The sequence below is a fragment of the Rhinoderma darwinii genome, chromosome 3 (genome assembly GCF_050947455.1).
Source record: "Rhinoderma darwinii isolate aRhiDar2 chromosome 3, aRhiDar2.hap1, whole genome shotgun sequence".
In the NCBI taxonomy this organism is placed as follows: Eukaryota; Metazoa; Chordata; class Amphibia; order Anura; family Rhinodermatidae; genus Rhinoderma; species Rhinoderma darwinii.
Window position 1 is genome coordinate 377366740 of NC_134689.1, and position 24630 is coordinate 377391369.

General features: G+C 41.2%; 1 protein-coding gene across 2 annotated transcripts in view; it reads left to right on the forward strand.

The window, feature by feature from the left end:
- Positions 1–24630, forward strand: part of LOC142750050 (G protein-coupled receptor kinase 5-like) — a 96256-nt gene that overhangs the window by 43044 nt on the left and 28582 nt on the right. For both annotated transcript variants that reach the window (XM_075858806.1, XM_075858807.1), the window contains exons 2-9: positions 7060–7155; positions 14853–14965; positions 15479–15556; positions 17295–17395; positions 19393–19485; positions 20421–20484; positions 21751–21891; positions 23199–23389. In XM_075858806.1, the coding sequence (XP_075714921.1) occupies positions 7060–7155; positions 14853–14965; positions 15479–15556; positions 17295–17395; positions 19393–19485; positions 20421–20484; positions 21751–21891; positions 23199–23389 (877 nt within the window). The remainder of the gene's footprint in view (positions 1–7059; positions 7156–14852; positions 14966–15478; positions 15557–17294; positions 17396–19392; positions 19486–20420; positions 20485–21750; positions 21892–23198; positions 23390–24630) is intronic.

The window sequence follows — 24630 nt, forward strand, 5'->3', positions numbered from 1 at the left end:
AACTCCCGCGGAGGTCGAGTTCCCCGACCTTGATTATTGACCGCTTCGCCGAAACTTATATGCTGCTGTTTAATAAAGAAGTTGATTGGTTGTTAGTCTGCCTACAGTGTATCATCAAAAAATTCACGTTACATAGCTCTCTATCTCATATCTCTCTATATCCGATCTCCCTCTCTATCTCCGATCTCTCTATCTCTCTCATATCTCTCTCTATCTCATATCTCTCTCTATATCGCACATCTCTCTATATCTCTATCTCTCTAGCTATCTCATATCTGTCATATTTATCTCTCTATCTCTCTCTCTATCTTTCTCTCATCTATCTCTCTCTCATATATCTCTCTCTCGCTCTCATACCTATCTCTCCACCTCTCTCTTGCTCTCATATCTCTCTCGCTCTCATATATCTCTCTCTATCTCCTATCTATTTATCGCAGTGAGACTTGGGACGCTATGCCTCTTTAAGGCCTCATGCACATGACCGTATTGATTTTGCAGTCCACATAAACCAGGGGCCGTAGCGGTCCATCAGACCGCGAATAAAGCTTTGTCGTGCTTCCGTGTGTCACGCAGACTCATGGATCCACAACAATTGACCGGTATTGGTAAATCTGCATATCCGGACCGTAAAATTACATGTTTTGCAGTCCGGATTTGCTCTCCCCGCACTGATCCGTGTAAACCACTTTCGTGTGCATGGGGCCATAGAAAACAATGGGTCCGCAATTTATCCTGCAAAATTGTGGATAAATTGTGGCCACAAAAATATGGTCATGTGCATGAGGAGGCCTAAGGAATTTGGATCTCCGCTTTTCCGCCGCAAAAAATGCCACATCTGCTATTTGTTGCACATTTGTAAGGAGGTAAAAGCAGCGATTCCGCACATACAATTGACATGCCGCAGGTCAATTTCTCCGAGGTTTTCTCGCTCTGCATTTACGCAACTTGTGGATGAGATTTCTTCAAATCTCATCCACTCTGCTGCTACTGTATTACACTGCAGATTTTCCGCAACTAAGTCAGTGGCGGAAAATTCACAGTATTTATGCTACTTGTGAACTAACCCATGGACTGTTTTTACATAAAGTGCACGCTTCTAAAGTTATACTACAAACATCAGAGGCAGCCATATTGATTAAGTCGGGTCTGGAGTTATCCCAGGTGTCATGTGACCAGTGAGACTTGAGCCCAGCTTTTTGGGTGGTCTTTTATTGAAAACTATGTAACTACTTATTGATGGCACACTAAAACATATAACACTATCTCGTTCATCGGCTGATCTACTTGTTGTCGGCAGCACATCTCCCTGTGTAAACCTGGAAATGTGCTGCCCACGTGTAGTAACGATTGCTCATCCCCATACATAACCAATCATTGCTCCTTGTTAGCAAACGAGCGCCAATTAACGAGATGTCTCGTTGAGCGGTGCTAGTTTTCACGGCCCATATTGGCCGTTGTAAAAGGACCTTTAGACTGTGGGGGTTTTAATTTAACTTTTAATTTTAGATAAAATTTGTTTCAATCTTCCATCTCAAAAAGTTTCACTTTGATCAGGTCTTAATAGGGCTGGGCAATTAATCGGAAAAACACGAAATTCACTGCAGATAACCGAGGTCATATTGTGCATTTATTTTTATTTTTTTCTGTTTCAACGGTTCCCCCATCATCCCTGTATATACCAGCACGCCATCATTCCTGTATATAGCCCCCCCATCTACCCTGTAGATAACTGTCGCCATGTCGTGTGTGCATTGAGGTTAAACACGAAGTATATGGGACGGGCATAGGATGCCTGAAACCCCAGTATATGGAAAAAAATCCAGCGGAATATGAAAATATGCGCCAAGCCATACAGACCGAAGGAGCAGAGGGATCTCCTCCACATGTTGTTAGAACGGGGTTTGGTGCGTATGTATTTTATTATTTTTATCAGGCATTATTGGGGCTGTGTGGGGGCACTATACTGTGTAAGGGGCAGTGTCAGGGGGTATATTAAATACAGTAGGCTCAGGATATCTATATTAATAAAATGACGTGGTATGCAAAAGGCGTGTGGCCTAAGAATCATTTATTATTCGTATTTGAGGTTACATATTGAATTAATTGTGATTTTGACTTGGGTCATAATCACCCAGCCTAGTTGTCCTTTTACAAGCGCGGTAGTGTGGGGACAGGGTTTCCAGAGCTCTGTCTGCTCCCTGTCTTACGGATGTTTTTTTTTCAGGTTTGCGTTGTTCACATTGACGAATTGTATATTGTAGATGATTTTAGTCACACGTGATACAATCTAGATTCCTACAACTTCTGATCCCACATTGATCCTCTCCAGACTTGGCCATTTTGGATAGCATTCTCTTTTGGTTTCTACATGGCATTATGTATGGCAGTCACTCATGTTGTCCATGGAGAAATTAGGTCCCTATGTTTTCACCAATGTGACCCTCGAACACCATTTCTCTTGGCTATTTGTTATGGTTAGCAGTTGTCTTTCTCTTAGCCAAACATGATTTTTTTTTATTGTGGAGCAAGTTGGGAAAAAATATTTGGTCTCTAGTCACACTGTGTTTGCAGTGGCCGTTCAGTGTATGTGCCGTGAAAACTCCTGGCACATACATTAATTGTATTCATAGTCTCCCACTCACCTGACGGATGCCGAAAAGGTGTCTTTTTCGCATCCTTTGAACTGGAATACATCAGTTTCCTTCTTTTTTTTCTTTCATCTGTATGGAATAGCGTAGTAGATATTTTTTCTTCCCGTGAGAGCCCATGGGTGACGTATGTTACTGTATGCCTATACAGTGGCATATGTCGGAGGCTCGTGTCTATGCTATAGATGTGAATAAACCCTTAGATGAAGAGACTAAGTCCATAACTGTGTGGCACGACCCTAAAAGCATCGGATAGTCTTAGCCAAAAAGTATTCTTCAGCAGGTGTTCTGAAGTGACTCCAACCTTGATGAATATTTAACACTATCTGTAATCATCCTGTTTTTTAGGCTGGAGCATTTGGTCCAGACATATTCCGATTGAGAAGGTCGTTGACCACTGTGCCTCCTCTCGTGGCTTGTCTAGCCATTTCCCTACTGAGAAATTACAGATAATGGATATTTGGCACACGTGCTTTCACTGTGCCCTAGACATCTTCTCCTATAGGGGTCGAGAACCTTGTCAAGAACATAATGGTTGTCTACCACCTGCATGGCACAAATGGACAACCGTGACCTTGCACTACATCCAAATGTTCACATAGTCTGAAGGACACCTCTTCACCATAACTGACCAGCAATAAGTTCCCTTACATGCAAGTCTCATTCTATGTGAACGAGAAAACTTGGTATGAATTCTGAATTTATGCAGACTCCGTTACCTCCTTTTTACCCAAGAAATTATTATTCCTAATTTGAGACTGAATTCCAGTCTACTTTCGTCACAAGTCTATATTCAGCATGTTTCCTCAAGATAAATTTGATCACTGCAGAGCTTTGCCAAATCTTCATAGTCGTAATTTCCCAGGATGTTCTTGTTTCGGAGCGTACTGCTAGGTCTGTTTTAGGCAACAGGGTCTAGGGACAGGAAACTTTAGGCAGTTAATTAGACCGCAGCCGTTGTTATTACTGCTGCAACCTAAAATGTAGACGAGAATAATAACATTAGGAGTTAAGGCATCACTTCACCTTTAACATTTCACAGTATAAATATCTATAAGTACTAGCTTTGCAAATAACTGGGATTGTATATGATTGGGAAAAAACAGCGCCACTCTTGTCCATGGGCTTTGTCTGGTATTGCAGCTCATTCACATCCTCTTCTGTAGGGCCAAGCTGCAATATCAGGCCTGGCCCAAGGATGAGAGTGGCGCTGCTTTTTGAGAAAAAACAATCCGATCTGTTTTCATTTAAAAATCCTACTGATTACTCATGGAAAAAGATAGCCGCTTATTTCCACTGTCCGATATGATAACCTTTCTGTAACTCCGGCCACCTCTGTCTGGAGAGGGATCAGGCGAGCAGTCGACTGCGCTATTGATTCCGTCCAAACAACGGAACCCGTTCACAACGGTGACAAACGGAAACCATTAGCAAAATTTCTGTCACCATTCAGATCAATGGTGATGCAAACGGAAGCTAAGGTGACCGAAACCTTTGACGGGACCCCTGAATGGAAGGGCAACACTGATGTGAACAGGTCCGAAGGTGCGATCACTGACAAATGAGTGAATTATTGTTCATCATTTGATGTCCGCAGACATCTACTCTGAACAATGATTGTGAACGGTCGCCCTATGTAAAAGGTCCTTAACTCAACATCCGTACATAACAAGGATAGCAAATATTTTACAAATTTGCTCTATGTTTTATGTAGTGTCTAAACCTGTTGTCTGCTTTACACAACAACTTTCCATATTTTCAACTAGGCCCCAACAGTATATATGTAATAGGGCGATTTCTCCACTCGGGACACCCACCATTAGTCAGATTGGAGAATTGTCACAAAATGCGTGCCTTCCTCTGGAGGAACCAGGCCATCGGATGCTAATTGGTTTAATTTGGCAAAATAAATTATCACCATCTAGCAATTACAGCTGATAATGGGTGGTCCAAACAGTGTCACCCCTCTGCAATCGAAACATCATCAAACTTTTTAAATGTGGAAAATCGTAAATACTTTAAATGTGTTAATTTTCTGTAATCTCTTAAAATCCTATGTTCAGGTTAATCCCATGTTTAAATGAACACTATACTTTCGGCATTCATTTCTAGGTTAAATGGACACTAACTTTTCAAACAATTTATGCTAATTAATAGTATACATGATATAGATCAACTTGGTAATTTAGTTACGGTTAAAATGTAGTTGTTTTCTCTGCAAATTCTGTGTGAAGCACTGCCACTAGGTGTCTCCCTTCCTGTAATCTGCTGTCTACCTCCTGTTGTCAAGTAAAATCTGTCCATAGTTACAGAGCAGAGGAGATGGACTGCAGGAAGCGGGGGTGTCTCTCTTCACAGCCTGCCTATACAAATCTATGGAGGGATAGAAAGACTCCGACAGAATGCCCATAGAATTCTATGGAGAGGGAGCAGGGGTTGGAAACATAGTGAGAGAGAGAGAGAGAGACACACAGACGAGTTCTGCAGTTTCTGGTAAGAGTTATATCTCACCCAGTGCTGGATTCTCAGCTACATTGCTTATTACTGCTGTACAATCTCCTCCATGCTGCTGCAGCTTATACATACTGTATATATGTGATAGGAGAGCAGAATTCTCATTTTCTGTGTGTCGTGTATGGAAGATGTGATAGCAGTTGGGCTCCGCCCACTAGCTCAGGAACAACAGAGAGCATGCAGAGGGGAAAACGAATAATGCAGAATACAAGTCATATATAGTGGCCAGAAATCGTGTTAGTCCTCATTTACACACAAACTGCAGCTTATTTTAAAAGAGGGGGGGGGGGGGGGGGTGTACGCTTGAACAAGAGATAAAAAGAGATAAACAGGAGAAAAAATAATTTGCTTCGAGACCATGCAAAAGATTCTGCAGACTAAGGGTCAGTTCACACTGAGTTTTTTGACACTTTTTTTAACGCGGAAACCTCGTCTTAAAACGCACCAAAAAACGACTGAAAATGCCTCCCATTGATTTCAATGGGAGGCGGAGGCATTTTTTCCCGCGAGCGGGAAAAACAAGCGACATGCCCTATCTTCTGGCGTTTACATCTCTGACCTCCCATTGACATCAATGGAAGGCAGAGAAAGCGTATTTCGCTGCGTTTTTTGCCCTGCGGCGCTCAATGGCCGCGTGCTGGCAGAGCAAAATCTGCCTGCAAAAAACTCTGTGAACCCAGCCTTACCGTCTTGTAGAAATCTTGCAGTGAATGGTTAATGTCCTTGTGATATCTTCGACTGTGGGCTGAGGCTTATCCTAGGGGCGCAGCTTAAAGAGGCTCTGTCACCACATTATAAGTGCCCTATCTCCTACATAAGGAGATCGGCGCTATAATGTAGGTGACAGCAGTGCTTTTTATTTTAAAAAACGATCTATTTTTACAACTTTATTAGCGATTTTGGTTTATGCTAATGAGTTTCTTAATGCCCAAGTGGGCGTGTTTTTACTTTCGACCAAGTGGGCGTTGTACAGAGGAGTGTATGACGCTGACCAATCAGCGTCACGCACTCCTCTCCATTCAGTTACCCAGCAGCATCGTGTTCTTACTAGAACGCGATGTGCAGCCACATACACAGAGATTAACATTAATCAAGTGTCCTGATATGAATATACATGACCTACAGCCAGGACGTCATGTGTATTCAGAATCCTGACACTTCTGAATCTTTTCTGTGAGATTTCCAGCAAGGGAAACAAAATCTCGTTTATCTCGTAATCTCTAGTAAGAACGCGATGCTGCTGTGTAAATGAATGGAGAGGAGTGTATGACGCTGACTGGTCACTGATTGGTCAGCGTCATACACTCTGTACAACGACCACTTGGTCGAAAGTAAAAACACGCCCACTTGGGCATTAAGAAACTCATTAGCATAAAGCTAAAAATCGCTAATAAAGTGGTTTAAAATAGATTGTTTTTCTAAATAAAAAGCATTCCTTCACCTACATTACAGCGCCGATCTCCTTATGTAGGAGATAGGGCACTTATAATGTGGTGACAGAGCCTCTTTAACATGATCTCCAGTTGCAGACAGAGCAGTGAGGAGAGGGCTCCTGCTGCAGCCAGTTGTCTACCAGACAAATACAGGATTGTGACATTTATAGAAGAAATTTATTTTTATTATATATATATATATATATATATATATATATATAGTTTAGGAGGTTTTATTGCAATATAAGCCAAAATAGGATCAAATGAGAAACTGATATTAAGAGGGGGACTTGCTGGAATTTATTTTCTATAAAGTTAGGCCTAGATGTTAAGATGAGTTTAATGCTTGAATTATGGATGATCTGTAATGTAAAGTCTTCATTTTTAAAAGTGTCGTTCTTTATTCATGTCTATAGGAGTTGTGGAAACCATTTTCAGGTCTTCTGACTATTTCTCTCTTGTAGGTGGAGGTGGCAAACGGAAAGGGAGGAGTAAAAAATGGAAGGAAATTCTAAAGTTTCCACATATCAGCCAGTGCGAAGAATTACGCAAACAGCTGGGTGAGTATACACACAGTGCCCCCTGTGTAAATATGTCATAAAAAGGGCCGGTGCATCTCTCTTATCTAGGGCGGTGGCAATAGTTGTAAAATAAGGCTGGATTTCCACTGCTGGAGCTATAGGCATTAGACATTTGGCCACCTGGGCCTGCATGGAAACAGCCACCTTTGGGTATAGGCCTAATTTGCCTAACGATGAATCCAACCATGGTGGTTACGGTATCTTTCAGACTAGAAGACTTGCTGGGTGACCGTTGTGCCCATGTTTAGGTGGAAGAAAGTCAAATGCTGGGCCAAAATATTACCTGGCAATTATTGTATCCCTGTTCTCTTCAGAGATACTTTCTAGTATTGTGATGGAGATCTTCCCTCGAAGTTATGGAAACTCTTATGTTCGCTTTGCTTTGCTTGCCTTAGAAATTATGATCATCCTTGTGTTCCTGGGAATCTGTATCTCAAATGTTTTTGATTGTTATTTTCCCTTTCGCCACAGTTATAAGCCCTTATTAGACATTCCCTTGTTAGGGTTTGTGCTGGCACGTAGCCCAGATCCTATAGATAGAAGTCGTGTTTTTTGAAAAATTTTTTTTTATTAAATACGGTTCAAGAGCTAACTCTTTAAGATTCTATTTCTGGACTTTTTGTCTGCTGTTTACGTTTAATAATGGAAGCGCCCCTCCCAAATTTTTTTGTTTTTCCTTATTTGACCATCATTATAAGATGCCCAAATATTCACAGTCAATCACATTGTCTGTTTCATTCTTCAATTTTAACACAGATTGCTACGTGATATGAACCATACTTTTTGCACAGCACACTTTTTGACTGTTATGAGCAGCGATTGACAGTATAACAAGTCGTTCGGCGATCGTTGAGCTCCGTTTACATGGAGCAATCTTTGGTACTGTATGTGTCCAATTGATCGGGCGATGGTTAGGTATATACAGCTTCATTATTGTCGGCAGCACAGTTTACACGAGGAGATGTGCTGCCAATTACCGATTATTTTAATGCCTGCATAAAAGATGCGACAGCCGACAATAGAGCGTTTACTTGTTTGTCGGCTATTCGCTGGGCATCTTTACACGGGGCAATGATCGAGTGATTTGTTCCCCCGATTATCTGCCTGTGTAAGAGAACCTTTACTCTTAGCCCACTCGCCATTGATTAAGATAATTCCAATCCAGACCAGTAGAAAGTGCTATTAGAGCTCATTTAGACGAGCATGTAACTCGTCCGTGTGACGGCCGTTGAAACAATGGGCGTTACATGGACACGTATTTCATTGGGCCATTCACACGTCGGTTGTTTCAACGGATCGTGTGAAGGGTCCGTGGAAAAGTAGGACATGTACTATTTTCTTGCGTTTAAATGCATCCCTCCATAGACTCTAGTCTATGAGGGATCCTTGATAACGCGTCCCGCACGTGTGCACCTCGGAAGTGAAAAACTTCTGTTTTTCATGTCCGAGGTTGCACACGCTTGTCTGAATATAGCCTTACACTGGACCTAGATGTCCAGAACTGGGCTGTGTATGTGGTAAAGATTAAACGTTTCCGATAACAAAACCTATTTGTGATATCTCAATGATGGTGGAACACCAGTCTATGGGTGGTTAGCAAAATAGGTTATGTTTCGGCAAAGAGTGTGCCAATTTCGACCCTCATTTGTTCCCTAAAGGACAATGCTCAGTAGTCGGTACTCGCTGCCCATTTAATAAGGCAGCAATAGAAAACTTGTAGCTCCCCATGCTTGTTTGATACAACCCTCAAATTATTTCTATCTACCATCCCACCCAAACCATATCAAGCAGGTTGTACTGGCAGGAGGCCTCTCTTGGGAAGTTCTACAATGGACAAGTTCTATCAATAGAGCAACCATCGTGTGGCTTTTCATAGACCCCTACAGGATCCAACATGAGCACCAAGTATTTTTAGAAGACCCATTTTAATCCACTGGCTTTGGGAAGGTGTACATCTTGGCACTTTAAGTGAACTCCAAAAATATTTGATTAATGTTCTTACACCCGGACGCTCGAAAGTGACCGGCAATGTTCTTAATAGGGCTGTGGTTTCAAGAAAAATACAACACTCTGAAGAGATCAATGTCACTGAGTCACTCTGCTTCCAAAGGAAACACACTTTCCCTGTCACGCATGTCTAATTAGTTTATAACTTTGCTATTTTTAGCTGTCTAGGCAAAGTAGATAACGTGTCAGAATGACCTATTTTTTTCATGTTTTTTATTGGATTGTGTGTCTATCTGTGGACTGTATTGTTATGTTATTGGGGCCGTGCTGCCCCTATGATTGACTCCCATGTGGGATTGTCACTAAAATGAGCCCTACAAGTACATTTTTTATTTTATTTGCAATACTGTTACTAGAAATCTGACTCCATATTCTAAGGATGGTCATACACCTCTGATAACTGTCGGCCGAATACTCGTTTCTACAGAATCCTGCTCCCCGATACCCTGCCGATCGTGCATGTGTTCTCAATAGTGAGAAGGGAGTAAGGCCCTGCCAGACTCCCTCGGCAGCGTCATATCTCCTTACCAAAGGATCGGGCATATTGAAATCCAACATGACCAATCATTGCCTTTCCCGACATCTGCCAGTATGCGGCCATACACATTATATGGTCGGCCACTCCCGTCGAAATCGACAGGTTTTTCTGGCATTGATCTAATGTGTATGGCGACCTTTTAGCAAAGGGCAATCAGGGGTGATGTGGGTAGGGTAAGTTCGTTTTTGACATGCCCGAACCTTTGTTTTTGTGGAAAATAAGCCACTGCCCAAATTTTCTGGCAGCTATGTATTTCCCCTATCCCATTAAACCCCTTCCCGACATTTGTCGTATGCATACATCATGGAAAACGAGTGCTTCCCGCATTTTGCCGTATCCATACGACAAATGGCGGACACCGGCTCAGAAGCTGAGTCGGTGCCACCACCGCCGGATATCAGCGGTATCTTACAGCTGACATCCGGCTGTAATGGCGGGGACCGAAATTAGCTTCGATCCCCGCCATTAACTCCTTAAATGCAGCGCTCAAACGGAAATGAAATTGCTAGGGTTCCGGTGGCTGCAATGGCAACCGGAGGCCTAATACTGGCCACCCGGCGTCATCAGCAGTAGATGTCAGCTGTATGTTACAGCTGACATCCACCTGTAACGGCAAAAACCGGAGCTAGCTCCGATCTCTGCCATTAACCCCTTAGATGCAGCGATCGCTGCATCTTAGACGTTGCTAACAGATCGCCAGCCCTGCCATGCAATCCACATGCTGCTATGGCAACAGGAGACCTAACAATGGCCTCCTGCTCTGTCATTACGGAAGCCGATTAACCCTAATCGGCTTGCTGTCAGTGAATGACTGACCTATCTAATACATTGCACTTCATAGGTAGTGCAATGTATTAGAAAAAAATATATCTGACAGTTGGACCTTGAAGTCCCCTAGTGGGATTTGAAAAAAAGTGTAAAAAAAAAAAAGTTTTAAAACATAATAAAAGTTTCAAGTAATAAAATAAAACACAATCACCCTGTTCCCTTATCAAATCCTTTATTATTGAAACAAAAAAAACCAAAAACCATACATATTTGGTATCGCCGCGTCCGTAACGGCCTGAACTATAAAAATATTATGTTATGTTATTCCACGCGGTGAATGGCGTAAAAAAAAACACCTGTAAAATCTATACCAGAATTTCTGTTTTTTGGTCACTTTGCCTTACAAATATTGGAATAAAAAGTGATCAAAAAGTCGCATGTATCCAAAAATGGTACCTATAAAAACTATAGCTCGTCTAAAAAAAAAATCAAGCCCTCATACAGCTCCGTCGACGAAAAAATGAAAACTTTATGGTTCTCACAACTTGGTGACAGAAAAAATACATTCTTTTTACAAAAGTAATTTTATTGTGCAAAAAAGTTGTAAAACCTAAAAAGTGCTATAAAATATGTATCGCCGGAATCGTACTGACCCGCAGAATAAAGGTAACATGTAGTTTATAATGCATGGTGAACGCTGTATAAAAGAAACCTAAAAAACGATGCCAGAATTGAAGTTTTTTGGTCCATTGCCTCCGAAAAATAGGATAAAAATTGATCAAAAAGTCGCATGTACCCCAAAATGGTACCAATAATAACTACAGCTCATCCCGCAAAAAAACATCCCTCATACCACTACGTCTATCAAAAAATAAAATTAGTCAAGGCTTCCATACGTCAGGAAATAAAAAATATGCAATTGTGCCGGCCCGAGGGGAACATTTCTTCTGTTTCAAGAGGCGAATTATCAAGGCCCTAAAATTAGGGAACCAGGAAGGGGAGGGCCTAAACATATCTGCGGGAAGCGAGGGCACCCGTATTATACCAGGACAACATTTCCCAGCAAAATTCCCCAAAGGCGCGGAGTGTGGACCAAAAGAGGGGTAAGGAAGGACATCATTTATCAGTGCGACATCGGCCTGTGCAGAAAGGATTACTTCACAGCGTAACAAATATCTATGGATTATTTTACTGTATTTTTTTAACCCAATTATTATACAACCTGACTATGCCCCTGATGTACTCTACCCAGCTTACATGTGCCCCCACATTATAAACGGAAACACCAGCAATATTCAAACAAATCTACTACCAAGCAAATCCACGCTCCAAAAGCCAAATGGTGCTCCCTCCCCTCTGAACCCTACAACGTGCCCAAACAGCAGTTTACTTCCACATATATGGCATCGCAATACCCGAGAGAACCCTTTTAACAATTTTTGGGGTGTGTGTCTCCAGTGGCACAAGCTGGGCACGACCTATTTCCCACTGAAATGACATATCTAGGGAAAAATGTAAATTTTTACTTTGCACCATCCGCAGCGCAATCATTTATGGAAAAGACGCTCACTACACCCGTTAAATGCCTTGAGGGGTGTAGTTTCTAAAATGGGGTCACTTCTCGGGTTTCTTTTATTATTTCATATCAGAGCCTCTGCAATTGTGAAGCAATACTTTGTAAATCGCCAAATTATGCCTCAATTTCGTACAGTACTCTTTCACTCCTGAGCGTGGTCGATTGTCCAGGCAAAAGATTAGGGCCACATGTAGGGCGTTTCTAATACCGGGAAACATCGCATAGTAATTAGAGAGCTGTTTTGTTATGGTGGCACACACATATTGACATATCTATGGAAAAAATCTAATTTTTACTCTGCAACACTAATTTCTGCAAAACACCTGCGGGGTTAACATGCCCACTACACCCTTCGGTTAATACCTTGTGGGGTGTAGTTTCCAAAATGTGGTCACTTCTGGGGGGTTTCCACTGCTTTGGTCCCACAGGGGCTTTGCAAATGCGACATAGCGCCCAGAAACCAATCCAGTAAAATCTTCACTCCAAAAGCCAAATGGTGCTCCTTCTCTTCTGAGCCCTACTGTGTGCCCAAAAAGCAGTTTATTACCACATATGGGGTATTGCCGTATGCAGGAGAAATTGCTTTACAAATGTTGGGGTTCTTTTTTTCCTTTGTTTGTTGAGAAAATGAAAAATTTTGAGCTAAAGCTACGTCTTATTGAAGAAAAGGGATTTTTTTTTATTTTCACTGCCAAATTCTAATAAATTCTATGAAACACCTGTGGGGTCAAAATGCTCACTACACCCCTATATGAATTCCTCAAGGGGTGTAGTTTCCTAAATGGAGTCACTTTTTGGGCGTTTTCACTATTTTTGTCCCTCAGGGGCTTTGCAAATGCGACATGTCCTCCGCAAACCATTCCTGCTAAATTTGATCTCCAAAAGCCAAATAGCGCTTTTTCCCTTCTGAGCCCTGCCGTGTGTCCAAACAGCCGTTTATGACCACATGTGAGATATTGTTTTACTCGGGAGAAATTGCGGTGCTTTTTTTCTGTTGTCCTTGTGGAAATGAACAAAAATTAACTAAACCTACATTTTCTCTGAAAAAATTTAGATTTTAATTTTTACGGCCTACTTCCAATAATTTCTGCAATGAACCTGTGGGGTCAAAATGCTCACTTTACCCCTAGATAATTTTCTTGAGGTGTGTAGTTTCACAAATGGGATCACTTTTGGGGGATTTCCACTATTTTGGTACCGCAAGTGCCCTTCAAACCTGACGACATGGTGCCTAAAATATATTCTAATAATAAGTAGGCCCCAAAATCCTCTAGGTGCTCCTTTTGCTACTGAGACCAGTGCTTCAGTCTATTACCACATTAGGGCCACATGTGGGATATTTCCTAAATCTGAAGAACCTGGGCCATATGGAGTTGCATTTCTCTGGTAAAACTTTCTGTGGTACGAAAAAATGGATTAAAAATTATTTTCTAAAAAAAATAAATGAAATTTGTAAATTTCACCTCTACTTTGCTTTAATTCCTGTGAAACATCTAAAGGGTTAAGAAACTTTCTAAGTGCTGTTTTGAATAATTTCAGGGGTGAAGTTTTTAAAATGGGGTGACCTATTGGGGGTTTCTACTATATAGTGCCCTCAAAGCCACTTCACAACTGAACTGGCCCCTGTAAAAATTGCCTTTTGTAATTTTCTTGAAAATGTGAGAAATTGCTGCTAAAGTTCTAAGCCTTGTAACGTCCTACAAAAATAAACGGTTGTTCAAAAAACTATGCCAATCTAAAGTAGACATATGGGGATTTAATCAGCAACAATTTTGTGTGGTATAACTGCTTGTCTTACAAGCTGATACGTTTAAATTTAGAAAAATGCAAATTTTTTACATTTTTTGCTCAATTTTGTTTTTTTTCACAATTAAATACTGAATGTATCAAGCAAATTTTGCCAGTAACAAGTCCAATGTGTCAAGAGAAAACAATTTCAGAATCTCTTGGATAGGTAAAAGCATTCCGAAGTTCTTACCACATAAATTTAAACATGTCAGATTTGAAAAATGAGGCTCTGTCAGGAAGGTCAAAAGTGGCCAAAGAGGGAAGGGGTTAAATAAACATGCATGTTTATTTGATGTGTTGGCCAATCTCATGTGTATGGCAAACTTTAGATTTAACTTTAGATCTGGACAGTGTCAAAGGGGTTTGAGCTCTATAGAGCCCTTGCATTTAAAAAAATAAATATAAAAGACCAATGTGACCTTTTCACATGTATCTGACATATCAGAAGTTCCCTTTGTCTGGAGTTTTGGAAAGTACTAGTAGTAATTTTTGAATGATATTTTAATAATGCTACATTTGCACCCACAGTACTTAAGATGGGTTGTCCAACCCCATTAGATTTTATACAAACTTCTTACGTGGGTAATCCCTGGACGTGCCGATACTTCCATGGTTCTCCGCCAGTCTCTGTTCTTCAGGCTTTAGAGATGACGTGTTGATGCCACTGAGCTCACTGCTGCGGCCAGTGATTGGCTGCAGCGGTCACATGTCATGTTGAGGCATCATCGATGGAGCAGGAAGAACGGAGGGAATTGTCGGCAGGGGATTGGTAAGGTGGGTATTACTCCTTTTTGTTATTTTATACTCCTGTGTAAAAGAAAATCATAGGGTTGGACAAACCCCTTTTAAGATACTAAATTGGTTCATTTTGTCTCCTTGGGCTTTTATTTTTATTTTCCGGATCTACAGGAAACCTTACCATTAACAGCATGAAGTTGAACTTAAACCCTAAAAATTAGCTTCAAACGGTAACTTTTTTAAATTTATTATTTCTCATAGACCGGGACTATACCAGCATTTGTGAAAAACAGCCAATAGGATGCCTACTTTTTCGCCAATTCTGTGAAACAAGACAACATCTTCTCAAAATCATCTTATTTCTCGATGCAGTGGTAAGGAGGGGTGATTCATGATGTAGTGCACAGTATATTTGGGGATATTGCATGTCATCAGCCGTATATAGAGATGGCTTCAGTAGCTATTAGGGCTATGCCACTTGGGTAACTTTTTCACCCAGTACATTACATTGCAGGGACCTGGTACTTACACTCTTGATACCCCTGAATATGGCAGGCGATGTAGACAGCAGCTCCCTGTCATTAATTTTTGGGGATTTTTTGTGATGCTTGGAAGGTCATCTGCAACTTTATTTTCTAAAGTGAGACATCGAGATTATCCTGCGATTTTACCGTGACTTATGGTTGAGCAGAAGTCATCGTGTAACTCTAGCCTCAGATACAATCTTGAAAGCCAACCCTGTTGGGCAATCCTAGATTACATTTTCCAAGGTCTCTGCGTGATAAGTACACGCGTCAACAATAATCTGCCCATGTGACCAGACCCAAAAACTTTACCCATGAATCATGTCTTCACCAATCTCTTAATGCTTTTGTTTTTCTTAATAGTCAAATTATGAATTGTCCTCAGATGAGAAGTGGAAAGAGACAGGAGACCAGATCATTAATAGGTTCTTTACCTCAAAGGTAAATCATCATGTATCTAGATTACCTATATCTGCCAGTACTCTTACTTTTATCTGAGATATATATATATATATATATATATATATATATATATAACTAATTTATTTTTTTTAAGATACAGAATTTTCATGCTTTTTTTTTATTCAATGGTGTGGGTCATTTAGGAGTGTAAAAATTTCTAAAGACACTGTAAATACTTGTTAAAAATTGCAATACCTTTTATGTTTAGTTTATTCATTCTGTGGATTCCCCGTTCCTCCAGCGCGTGCCATTCGTTATTCTCCGGCACTTCTTGGTTAGGGGCAGGTTAGTGGTTCTCCACACAGCCCTTCTCGGCATCCTACCACTACACCTCTAGCACTTTTCACCCATGCCCAGTACACCTGCTCAGCCCGATCGATGGCGTCGGAGGCAGTGATGCACAGGCGCTTTCCCAAGTGACGCATGTGCCGTACATCAGGTAACTGGGTCGGCTGAGTTTGGGTCTTTCAGCATTCGCTGCGGTGAAGCGGCGCTAGAGGCAGGCAGTGAACTTGAAGTCAATAATGATCACATGTTCATTGTGGGAGTAATCAAGCAGGCACAGATCACGTGTGCAATGGATGGCACGTGATTGGGAGGCGGAGCAGAATCGAACTGGCGGTGTCGCGTGAGCAGCATCAGAATCTTGTTAATGGTAATACATTTTGACACAGTGTAAATTATAAAGTTGCGTAACATGGCATTGGGTCATGTTTTAAAAATAAAAATTTACTCTCGGAGGACCCATTTAACATAAAAATCCTACAATTCAAAGGGCCAAATTACTGAGTCCAGGTACTTAGTGAGTGCACCTAGAAGTTTGCTACCGGCAACTAAAAATGTTAATGAAAGATCCTACTGCAAAGGCCACGTTTTCCTGAGGGTAAATGTACTTTGAACTATACTATTGTATCTGCTTTAGCAGTGTTGTGTTTTTTTTTTTTTTTTGTCTAAAGGGGAATTCAAAAATTTTTTGTCGGTCACGGCTCACGGTTTCCTTCCCACATGTCTCTATGACAGGACAGTCTTGGTAAATGTGCCATTTAAAAATGAAGTATTTAAAACCCTCATCAACCAACGCAATTTTTTTAAATTTTTGGGACAGAGTAAAATGGCAATATAAACGTTATTTCTCTCTCGTGGATTATTGAAGCTGGACAACAGCAAAACTAGGACGCCCCTAACATGTATTATGCTGATTTTATAGTTAGATGTAAGTCTGCAAGAGCAGTGGGACAATCCACCTTTTTATTCTCGTGGTCCAGCCTCACCGTTGGGTCATAGCCATATTGGATTGCATAAATTTACAGCCATGTAATTGTCCAACCCCGTCGTAGGCCTGGTTTGCGGGACAGTACTGTGTAGTAAAATTAGACATTTGGGAGGTTTGATAGATACATTTTTCGTGTAGTCATAGTCATGTGACTAGTCGCAAGTGTATATTTGGGATGCCTGGTTCATGACCTTTGGTATTTCCTCTTTGCCATGTTTGGGTTTATTATTCTACCGTGTCAGATATCATTAAAACCTCTCAAGTACGGTAATTTTGCTAAAATTATACCTCGGTGGCGAATGGGTCCAGCGGACTCCTCAAGCTTCGTGACACAAAGACGCTTTCTTCAAGCTATAGAATGTAATGTTTATTTGGGACGGGTCACCAATTCTTCTAATATCCTCTTCCGTTCTTCCCTCCTCTATGACGTCGTCATCCCTTCAGTCTCCCGACTACGTGCCAGAAATCCCAGATTCACAAATGGAAGAATGTATATTGAACTTTGAAAAGAACCCCAGCAAGGAGATCTTCAGCAGTTGTATCAGGTGAGTGCACTAGTTTAAAGGATCACTCCGCTTTTTAGTAACACTCTCGAGGTAAATTCTACATAAAAGATGGTGTGACTTCTCAAATACTTTGCTTTACTTTTCTTGGAGTGACTTTGAGTTACATTTAGAGCAATTTATCAAAAGAAATAAAACGGGAAAGCAGAGGAGATGCCCATAGAAACATGAGAGCTCGAACCTGATTGGTTGCTAAAGCCCTTTGAAAAATAAAAGCATCAACCTGATTGGTTACTATGGGCATCTACACTTTTCCGTTGTAATTTTGACAAATCTTGTGTTTTCTTCTCCACATTCATGTCTGAAGCTATATTTAAAGAAAAAAAGTGGTCTTGTGGCCCGTAGCAGCCAATCCGAGTTCAGCTTACATTTTTTACTTTGTACTGGAGAAAGCTTTTTTTCCGGGTCCGTATGATTTTGGCGATACCAAATGAATATTGTTATTTTTTTTTGTTTTTTTTATGTTTTGAATACTTCTTTTTTTTTTTTTTAATGCAGCTCACTGTGCGGATTAAATAACATGATCACTTTATAGTTCAGGTCGTGGCAATACCAATTATGTGTGATGTTTTTTCTTTATATATTTTTACATAAATCATTTTTGGGTTTAAAAGGTTTTTTTTGTCTTTTTTTCTCCCAACTTTTAAAGCTTTCTACTTTTGTTTTTAGTGCCACTAGGGATATAATACACTACAATACTTCTGTGTTGCAGTGTATTATGCCTGTCAGCATAGGTGTAGTAGGATGGCATACCTGGGGGTCTGGAGACAGAGGGAGCCCCCTTCCTCTGTATAACCATCTACATGCTGCGGTCAGCATTGACCGTGGCATCTAGGGAGTTAAATTGCCGGGCTTACATTTTTCTCCGATCTCGGCCAATAGAACGATGTGTCGGCTTCATAATACAGCTAACACCTGCAAGTGCCCGCACCATCACCATGACGTATGTTTACATCCTATAGCGATTACTAAACAGTTCCCATGACGTAAATTGTGGGAAGTATTCAAATGCCTTTCAAAGGGGTTGTCTCACCACAAGTATGGTTTCTGAAACCGCTGGCATTAGAATTATATGTTTACGGGTATTTTTACACGGCCAACGTAGGCCTTGAAACAAACGCCGATCAACGAGATAGCTCGTTGATCGGCGCTCATTTGCTCCTTTCACAAGGAGCTTTGTATGGGGACGAGTGATCGTAGTAATGTTCACTCATCCCCATACGTTTCTATCGTGTCGGCAACACAGAGAGATGTGCTGCCGACAACCAATATATGTAGGGCATTTAAAACGATACAATAGTTCACTTGTATTTTCTTCATGTCGCCAGGACATCTCCCGTTTACACAAAGAGATGTGCTGCCAACTAGCGTCCATTTTTTTTTGGACGCGTAAACGATGTGATCAGCTGATCGTTGCTCTGTTTGCACATACTGTGAACGCTCATTTGCCCGATAATTGTCCGGTCTAAAAGGGCCCTTAGGGAAGTTGCAGCTGGCCATACAGTGTAGCATGTCAGACATTCAAATAAATGTCCAACCCAGGCCGGGTCTGTCAGAGCGGTTGCCGCACTTTGTTAGTGACTTTCCTCCGGTCGTGGCTAGGTACATCATATGACCGATCCCGTTAACTGATAATAAATTCTATGATGGTGTCCTTCGTTTCGACTGGAATATTCAGCGCTACATGCAACACTATATTCTGCCCTTTAAATCTGACGGTACTGCTGACAGAGGCTATGAATAGAGCCTCTGACGGTAGTGTGAACAGAGCCTTGGGGAAGGGAATAAACATTATAGAGATTATGATGATGCACATAAAACCCAAACACCCCTCCATATTTATTTTTGTGTAATGTACGTTTGGATGAAGTAAATGTGTATAGTTGAGAATCATGATAACTTCCGTACAGCGCTGGGGAATATGTTGGCGCTTTTTTTAGGAACATAAATAAAATGAGTGGGTGTTTCTTTTTTGTCAGCCGCCTCCATGAGTTCCTGCGGGGGTCTCCTTTCAGAGAGTACCAGGAGAGTATGTACTTTGACCGCTTTCTGCAGTGGAAAAGCCTTGAAAGGTAAGATGTTACAAAACGAAAAAATTTTTTAGGTGGAAATCCTACATGTGACTTGCTGCAATTGTATATTTTCTTTTTAGTTACCTTCCACGATACAGGTGAAACCAATACGGCAAGATGTTTGACCCCAAGTTGACGCCATTTTGGAATGTTTATGATCGCATGGCTTTTGCAGATAAAACTACTGCTTTACCTGTAAAACCGCACACAGGCAGACCTCAAATGTTCCAAAACTGCTGTGATTTGACGTAAAAATTTGACTTTTCGCCCACATCACCATGACACGTTCGTTGCTATGTCTGGCCTCACCAATAAACTGTATCCATATATCAATTTAGATACAATGATTATAATTAATAAATATAATTTATCGATCTATAGCGCCAAATAAAATTATTTGCATTTTTGTTCATAGATGTGATAAAATATTATATTTCTTAGGAAAAGGGGAAAGTGTAATGTGTTGGGACAATACATCTCAATCTCTCTCTGACAGGCTGTGAGGAGAGGGAGACGGTACAAACACCTATAAAAGTTAAAAAGCAGACTCTTTAGTGATCACATGTCCAGAGACCTGATTGGTCTCCAGGTAAAACTCTGGTCTCATCTGTCGAGATGCAGTGGGGTCACTGAGCTCTGATGGAGCGGGAGGCGCGTGGATGGGGGAACTGTATCCTTGGAGAGATAGGTGTGGACCGCCAGGACGTGTATACTCTATGGGCCTGGTGCTACCTAACCTGATGCTACCTAACAATAGGTCCTGCTGGCAGTAGGTGACCCTTATTGGTCCCCATATTCTGGTTGCTGTGTTACTATATTCCGGATATTTTATAGATATACGGGGTGTAGTCCACAGGGACCAGACCCTGACTGTAATAAGATGATGTCGTTCTGTGATATTATATATTTATTAGTTTCTCTTCCTCTTCCTCCAGACAAGCCGTTACAAAGGATACTTTCAGGCAGTACCGGGTGCTAGGAAAAGGAGGATTTGGGGAGGTAAAATATCACTTACTGTGGTAATAAAATCTCTGGTAGATTGTGATATTCTCTCCTGCACCCTATTAATGTTAGTTTTCACTATGTCTGCACTTTACTGCTGCTTACTGTCTCTGACCTGTATCCCTCAATATAGTTCTTCCATTTTTCTCTCTGTCCCGCACTGCTCTATATAGTACTTTTCTACTGTCTCTACCCCATTTATTTTTATACTCCCTGCTACATTGCACTCCATATAGCTCTTTCTATACTGTCTCTCTCCTATTCTCTTTTATTTATCACTTGCTGTATCTGCTCCATATAGTTCTTTCTTAACTGCCTTTGTCCCACAATGTTTCACATTGTACTGCCTATGGTCTCATCCCTGTACATCTCCATGTAGTATTTTCTATACTGCCCTATACCACCCCATATAATACTATCTTTACTGCCTGTCCAATACCACAACTCAAAAAAAAAGTATACATGATCTCTGCTCTGTAGAACTACATATAGGACTTTCTATACTGTCTCTTTTCCATATAGGACTTTCTGTATTGTCTTTGTTCCATATAGGGCTTTCTGTACTGTCCATTTTTTTTGTACGGCCTCTGCTAGTTAAAGTACATTTTATATACTTTGTTTTATATATAACTTTCTATACTGTCTCTGCTCCTTAAAGGACTTTCTATACTCTACTCCATATAGGACTTTCCTTACTCTTTCTGCTCCATATAGGACTTTCTATTCTCTCTACTCCATATAGGACTTCCTATACTCTCTCTACTCCATATAGGACTTTCTATACTCTCTCTACTCCATATAGGACTTTCTATTCTCTCTACTCCATATAGGACTTTCTATACTCTCCTCCATATAGGACTTTCTAAACTCTCTCTACTCCATATAGGTTGATGTTTATACTTTTTCTGTTCCATATAGGGCTTTCTATGTGGTCTCTGTTCCTTATAGTACATTTTATACACTCTGTTCCATATAAGGCTTTCTATACTCTCTGCTCGATATAGAACTTTCTATACTCTCTCTGCTCCATATAAGGTTTTTCTAAACTGTTCCATATAGGACTCTTGCTGCACCATAAAGCACGTTCTGTACTCTTTCTGCTCCCTATAGGACTTTGTGTAATGTCCCTGTACCAGCTTGTTTTCTATAGCTCATGTGCCTTTTTACCTTTTCCAGTATCACCGCATCCTAGATTATTTACAGTGTTCTTACGGCTACACCTTCTATATCCTGGATCACCAAAATTATCCCCTCTGTCTCTAGGTGTGCGCCTGCCAGGTCCGTGCCACAGGAAAGATGTACGCATGTAAAAAGCTAGAGAAGAAGAGGATCAAGAAAAGGAAAGGGGAATCAATGGCTTTAAACGAGAAGCAGATCCTGGAAAAAGTCAACAGCCGCTTTGTGGTACTGACCAATTGAAATATTTACTAGAATCTTTTCTAGAATCTTTCATTGGCGTTTAGGTTACGGCCACAGATTCTCCTTAACCTTACTGACATCTGAAACTTCAAATTTATCGCCAAAACCAGTGTTATTTTCCAGACATGCCTGGCATATCTTTCAAGTGCTTCCTCCATAAAGCTGTTGTAGAAGATTTTTAAAATTTATCTTTGTTTTTTTCCTTTTTCCCACTTTTGACCATGGGCAGTGCTTGGTATTGCTGCTCAGCCTTATTAATTTGAATGCTGCAATGCCAGACATGGACAAGTGTGGCGCTGTTTTCAGGAAAAAAAGAAAGCAATAGCCTACAAACCTGTTAAAGGGGATATTTAATTTAGAAAGCATGTTTTTATACACCCTATTAGGGAATGCTGAACTAATAGAAGGGGATCTTCTGTTGAGGATCCTGATATATTGGGCAGTGTGGAGATCCGTTACATAGGGTCTTTCTTGCTCTAGAGGACTTGTCCTGTATTAGACTGACAACCCACTGAAGTGAATGGTCACTGTGTAATGCTTTATTTCACCTGCGGGGGCTCTGCAGGGGAAATAAACACTTACTGCCAGGTTTCCAACAGATTACTGCTGATCGCTAATGGTCAAAGCAGGGGGACCCTTTGTGATCTGCTTACTGTCAAGGGACCCTTCTTACGAGTTGGCATTTTCCAAATCAGAGAACCCCTTTAAAGGCTATAGTCATCTTTTTTTGACTTGTATGTTTTTGGTGTTTTTAAATGTTTTTTTATATTAATTAACTTTTATTAAAAATGTTCACTTGTTTTTCAGATGCAGCTTCCATGTATCCTCTACACGTGGAAGCTGCATCGTACATTATAAGCCAAAGCCGTCATTTAGCTGAACTGACAGCTTTGCTGATAGTAGGTCCTGTGTGTCTCTAACACAGGATCACCATAATATCGATCACATCTAAGTTTGGCTGATAGCGAGCGATGCAGCTTCTATGTATCCATAGAAGCTGCATGTGAAAAATGAAAGAACATTTTTAATAAAAGTCAATTTAAAAAATGTTTAAAAATACCTAAAACCTACATTAAATTAGTAATAATAAAATAGCCTACAAAGCTGTCCATAGCATTTAGGGTTTATTTCCTGGTATCTTGTACATTTGTCCTCAGAAGGTCTATACAGAAGAATATAGTGATATATAAGTATTTGCCTGCAAGTTTCAGCTTCATCTACCCCTTATAGTATATAAAAAAAGTAGTTCTCAGGACCAGACTTCTTACTTTATGGTTGTTCTCCTTGGGTAGGTAAACTTGGTGTATACGTATGAAACTAAAGACGCTTTATGCCTGGTGCTTACTATTATGAACGGTGGAGACCTCAAGTTCCACATCTACAACATGGGCAATCCCGGCTTTGAGGAGGAGCGTGTGGTCTTCTATGCTGCTGAGATCTGTTGTGGATTAGATCACCTGCACCAGGAGGGCATAGTATACAGGTAAGAGCTGGAAGAAACCTCCCGATTACTGAAGGGATCTAATGTCCAGAATGACAAATATTATCTTGTGTGGTATTCATGTTTATATTCCCATTGTTATGAAGTCACTCTTTTCAGGACTAGTATCCACATGATATGCCATGATTGTCTGATAGGTGTGGGGGTCCTACCTCTGGGACACTCACCTATTGGGGGAATGGGGCACTTTCTGTATCCTCTAAAGACTTCAAAGGAGCTGCCTCCAAGCGTACTCTCCTCTTCATTGATTTCAATGGTGAATGCAGTCACTTTGAATTGGCAAATAGGACCCCCATTCTTTCAATAGATCAGAGCCCCCAGAGCTGAGACCCCCACCTGTCAGACATTTATGGCATGTTCATAGGATATCAAAGATGGGAATACCCCTTTTAAAGGGATTGTCCACTACCGGACAACTGATGACCTATCCACCGTAAAGGTCAACAGTACATGATCGGGGCGGGTCTGGCACCCGGAACCCGCACTGATCAGCTGTTCCGGGTGTGCCAGATGTTTTAAACGGTATACAGTAGTTGGAGCCGGAAGCAGGTGCCTCCAACCACTGCATAGCGGCCGTTCTGCAGCTCTGCTCCTATTGAAGTGAATAGGAGCAGAGCTGTAGTTCTGCAGAACGGCCGCTGTGCAGTGGCTTCCGGCTCCAACTACTGCATACCGTTCAAAAAATCCGGCGACCGGAGGCAGCTGGAGCAGCTGACCGGTGCGGGGTCCGGGTGTCGGAGCCGCACCTATGACAGGTGCGGGGTCCGGGTGTCGGAGCCGCACCTATCATATACGGATGACCTATCCTGTGGATAGGTCATCAGTTGTCCGGTCGTGGGGAACCCCCTTTAAGCATTATATCTGTAAATATACTTTTTATTATACCGTTAATCTGCATTAAAGGATTTTTTTTAACCTTATCATTGATGGCATATTGCCTTTATATTTCCTATGTATTTCTGACCGCTGGTACCCTCACCAATGAGTGAAGTTGCCCCAGTCCTGGGTAAAGCCTGTGTTTTTTGTTTTTTTAAACCGCACCACTGCAAACCAGGTGCCCTGTGGGCAATAGCAACTCATTCTAGGTATTGGTGAGGGGGTCACAGCGTTGAGACCTCACTGATGACATCTATTAACCCCTTAACATCACGGATTTCACTAAGGCCCCATGCACATGACCATAGATTTCGTCCGTAATTGCAGAGTGTAATTACGGTCCGCAA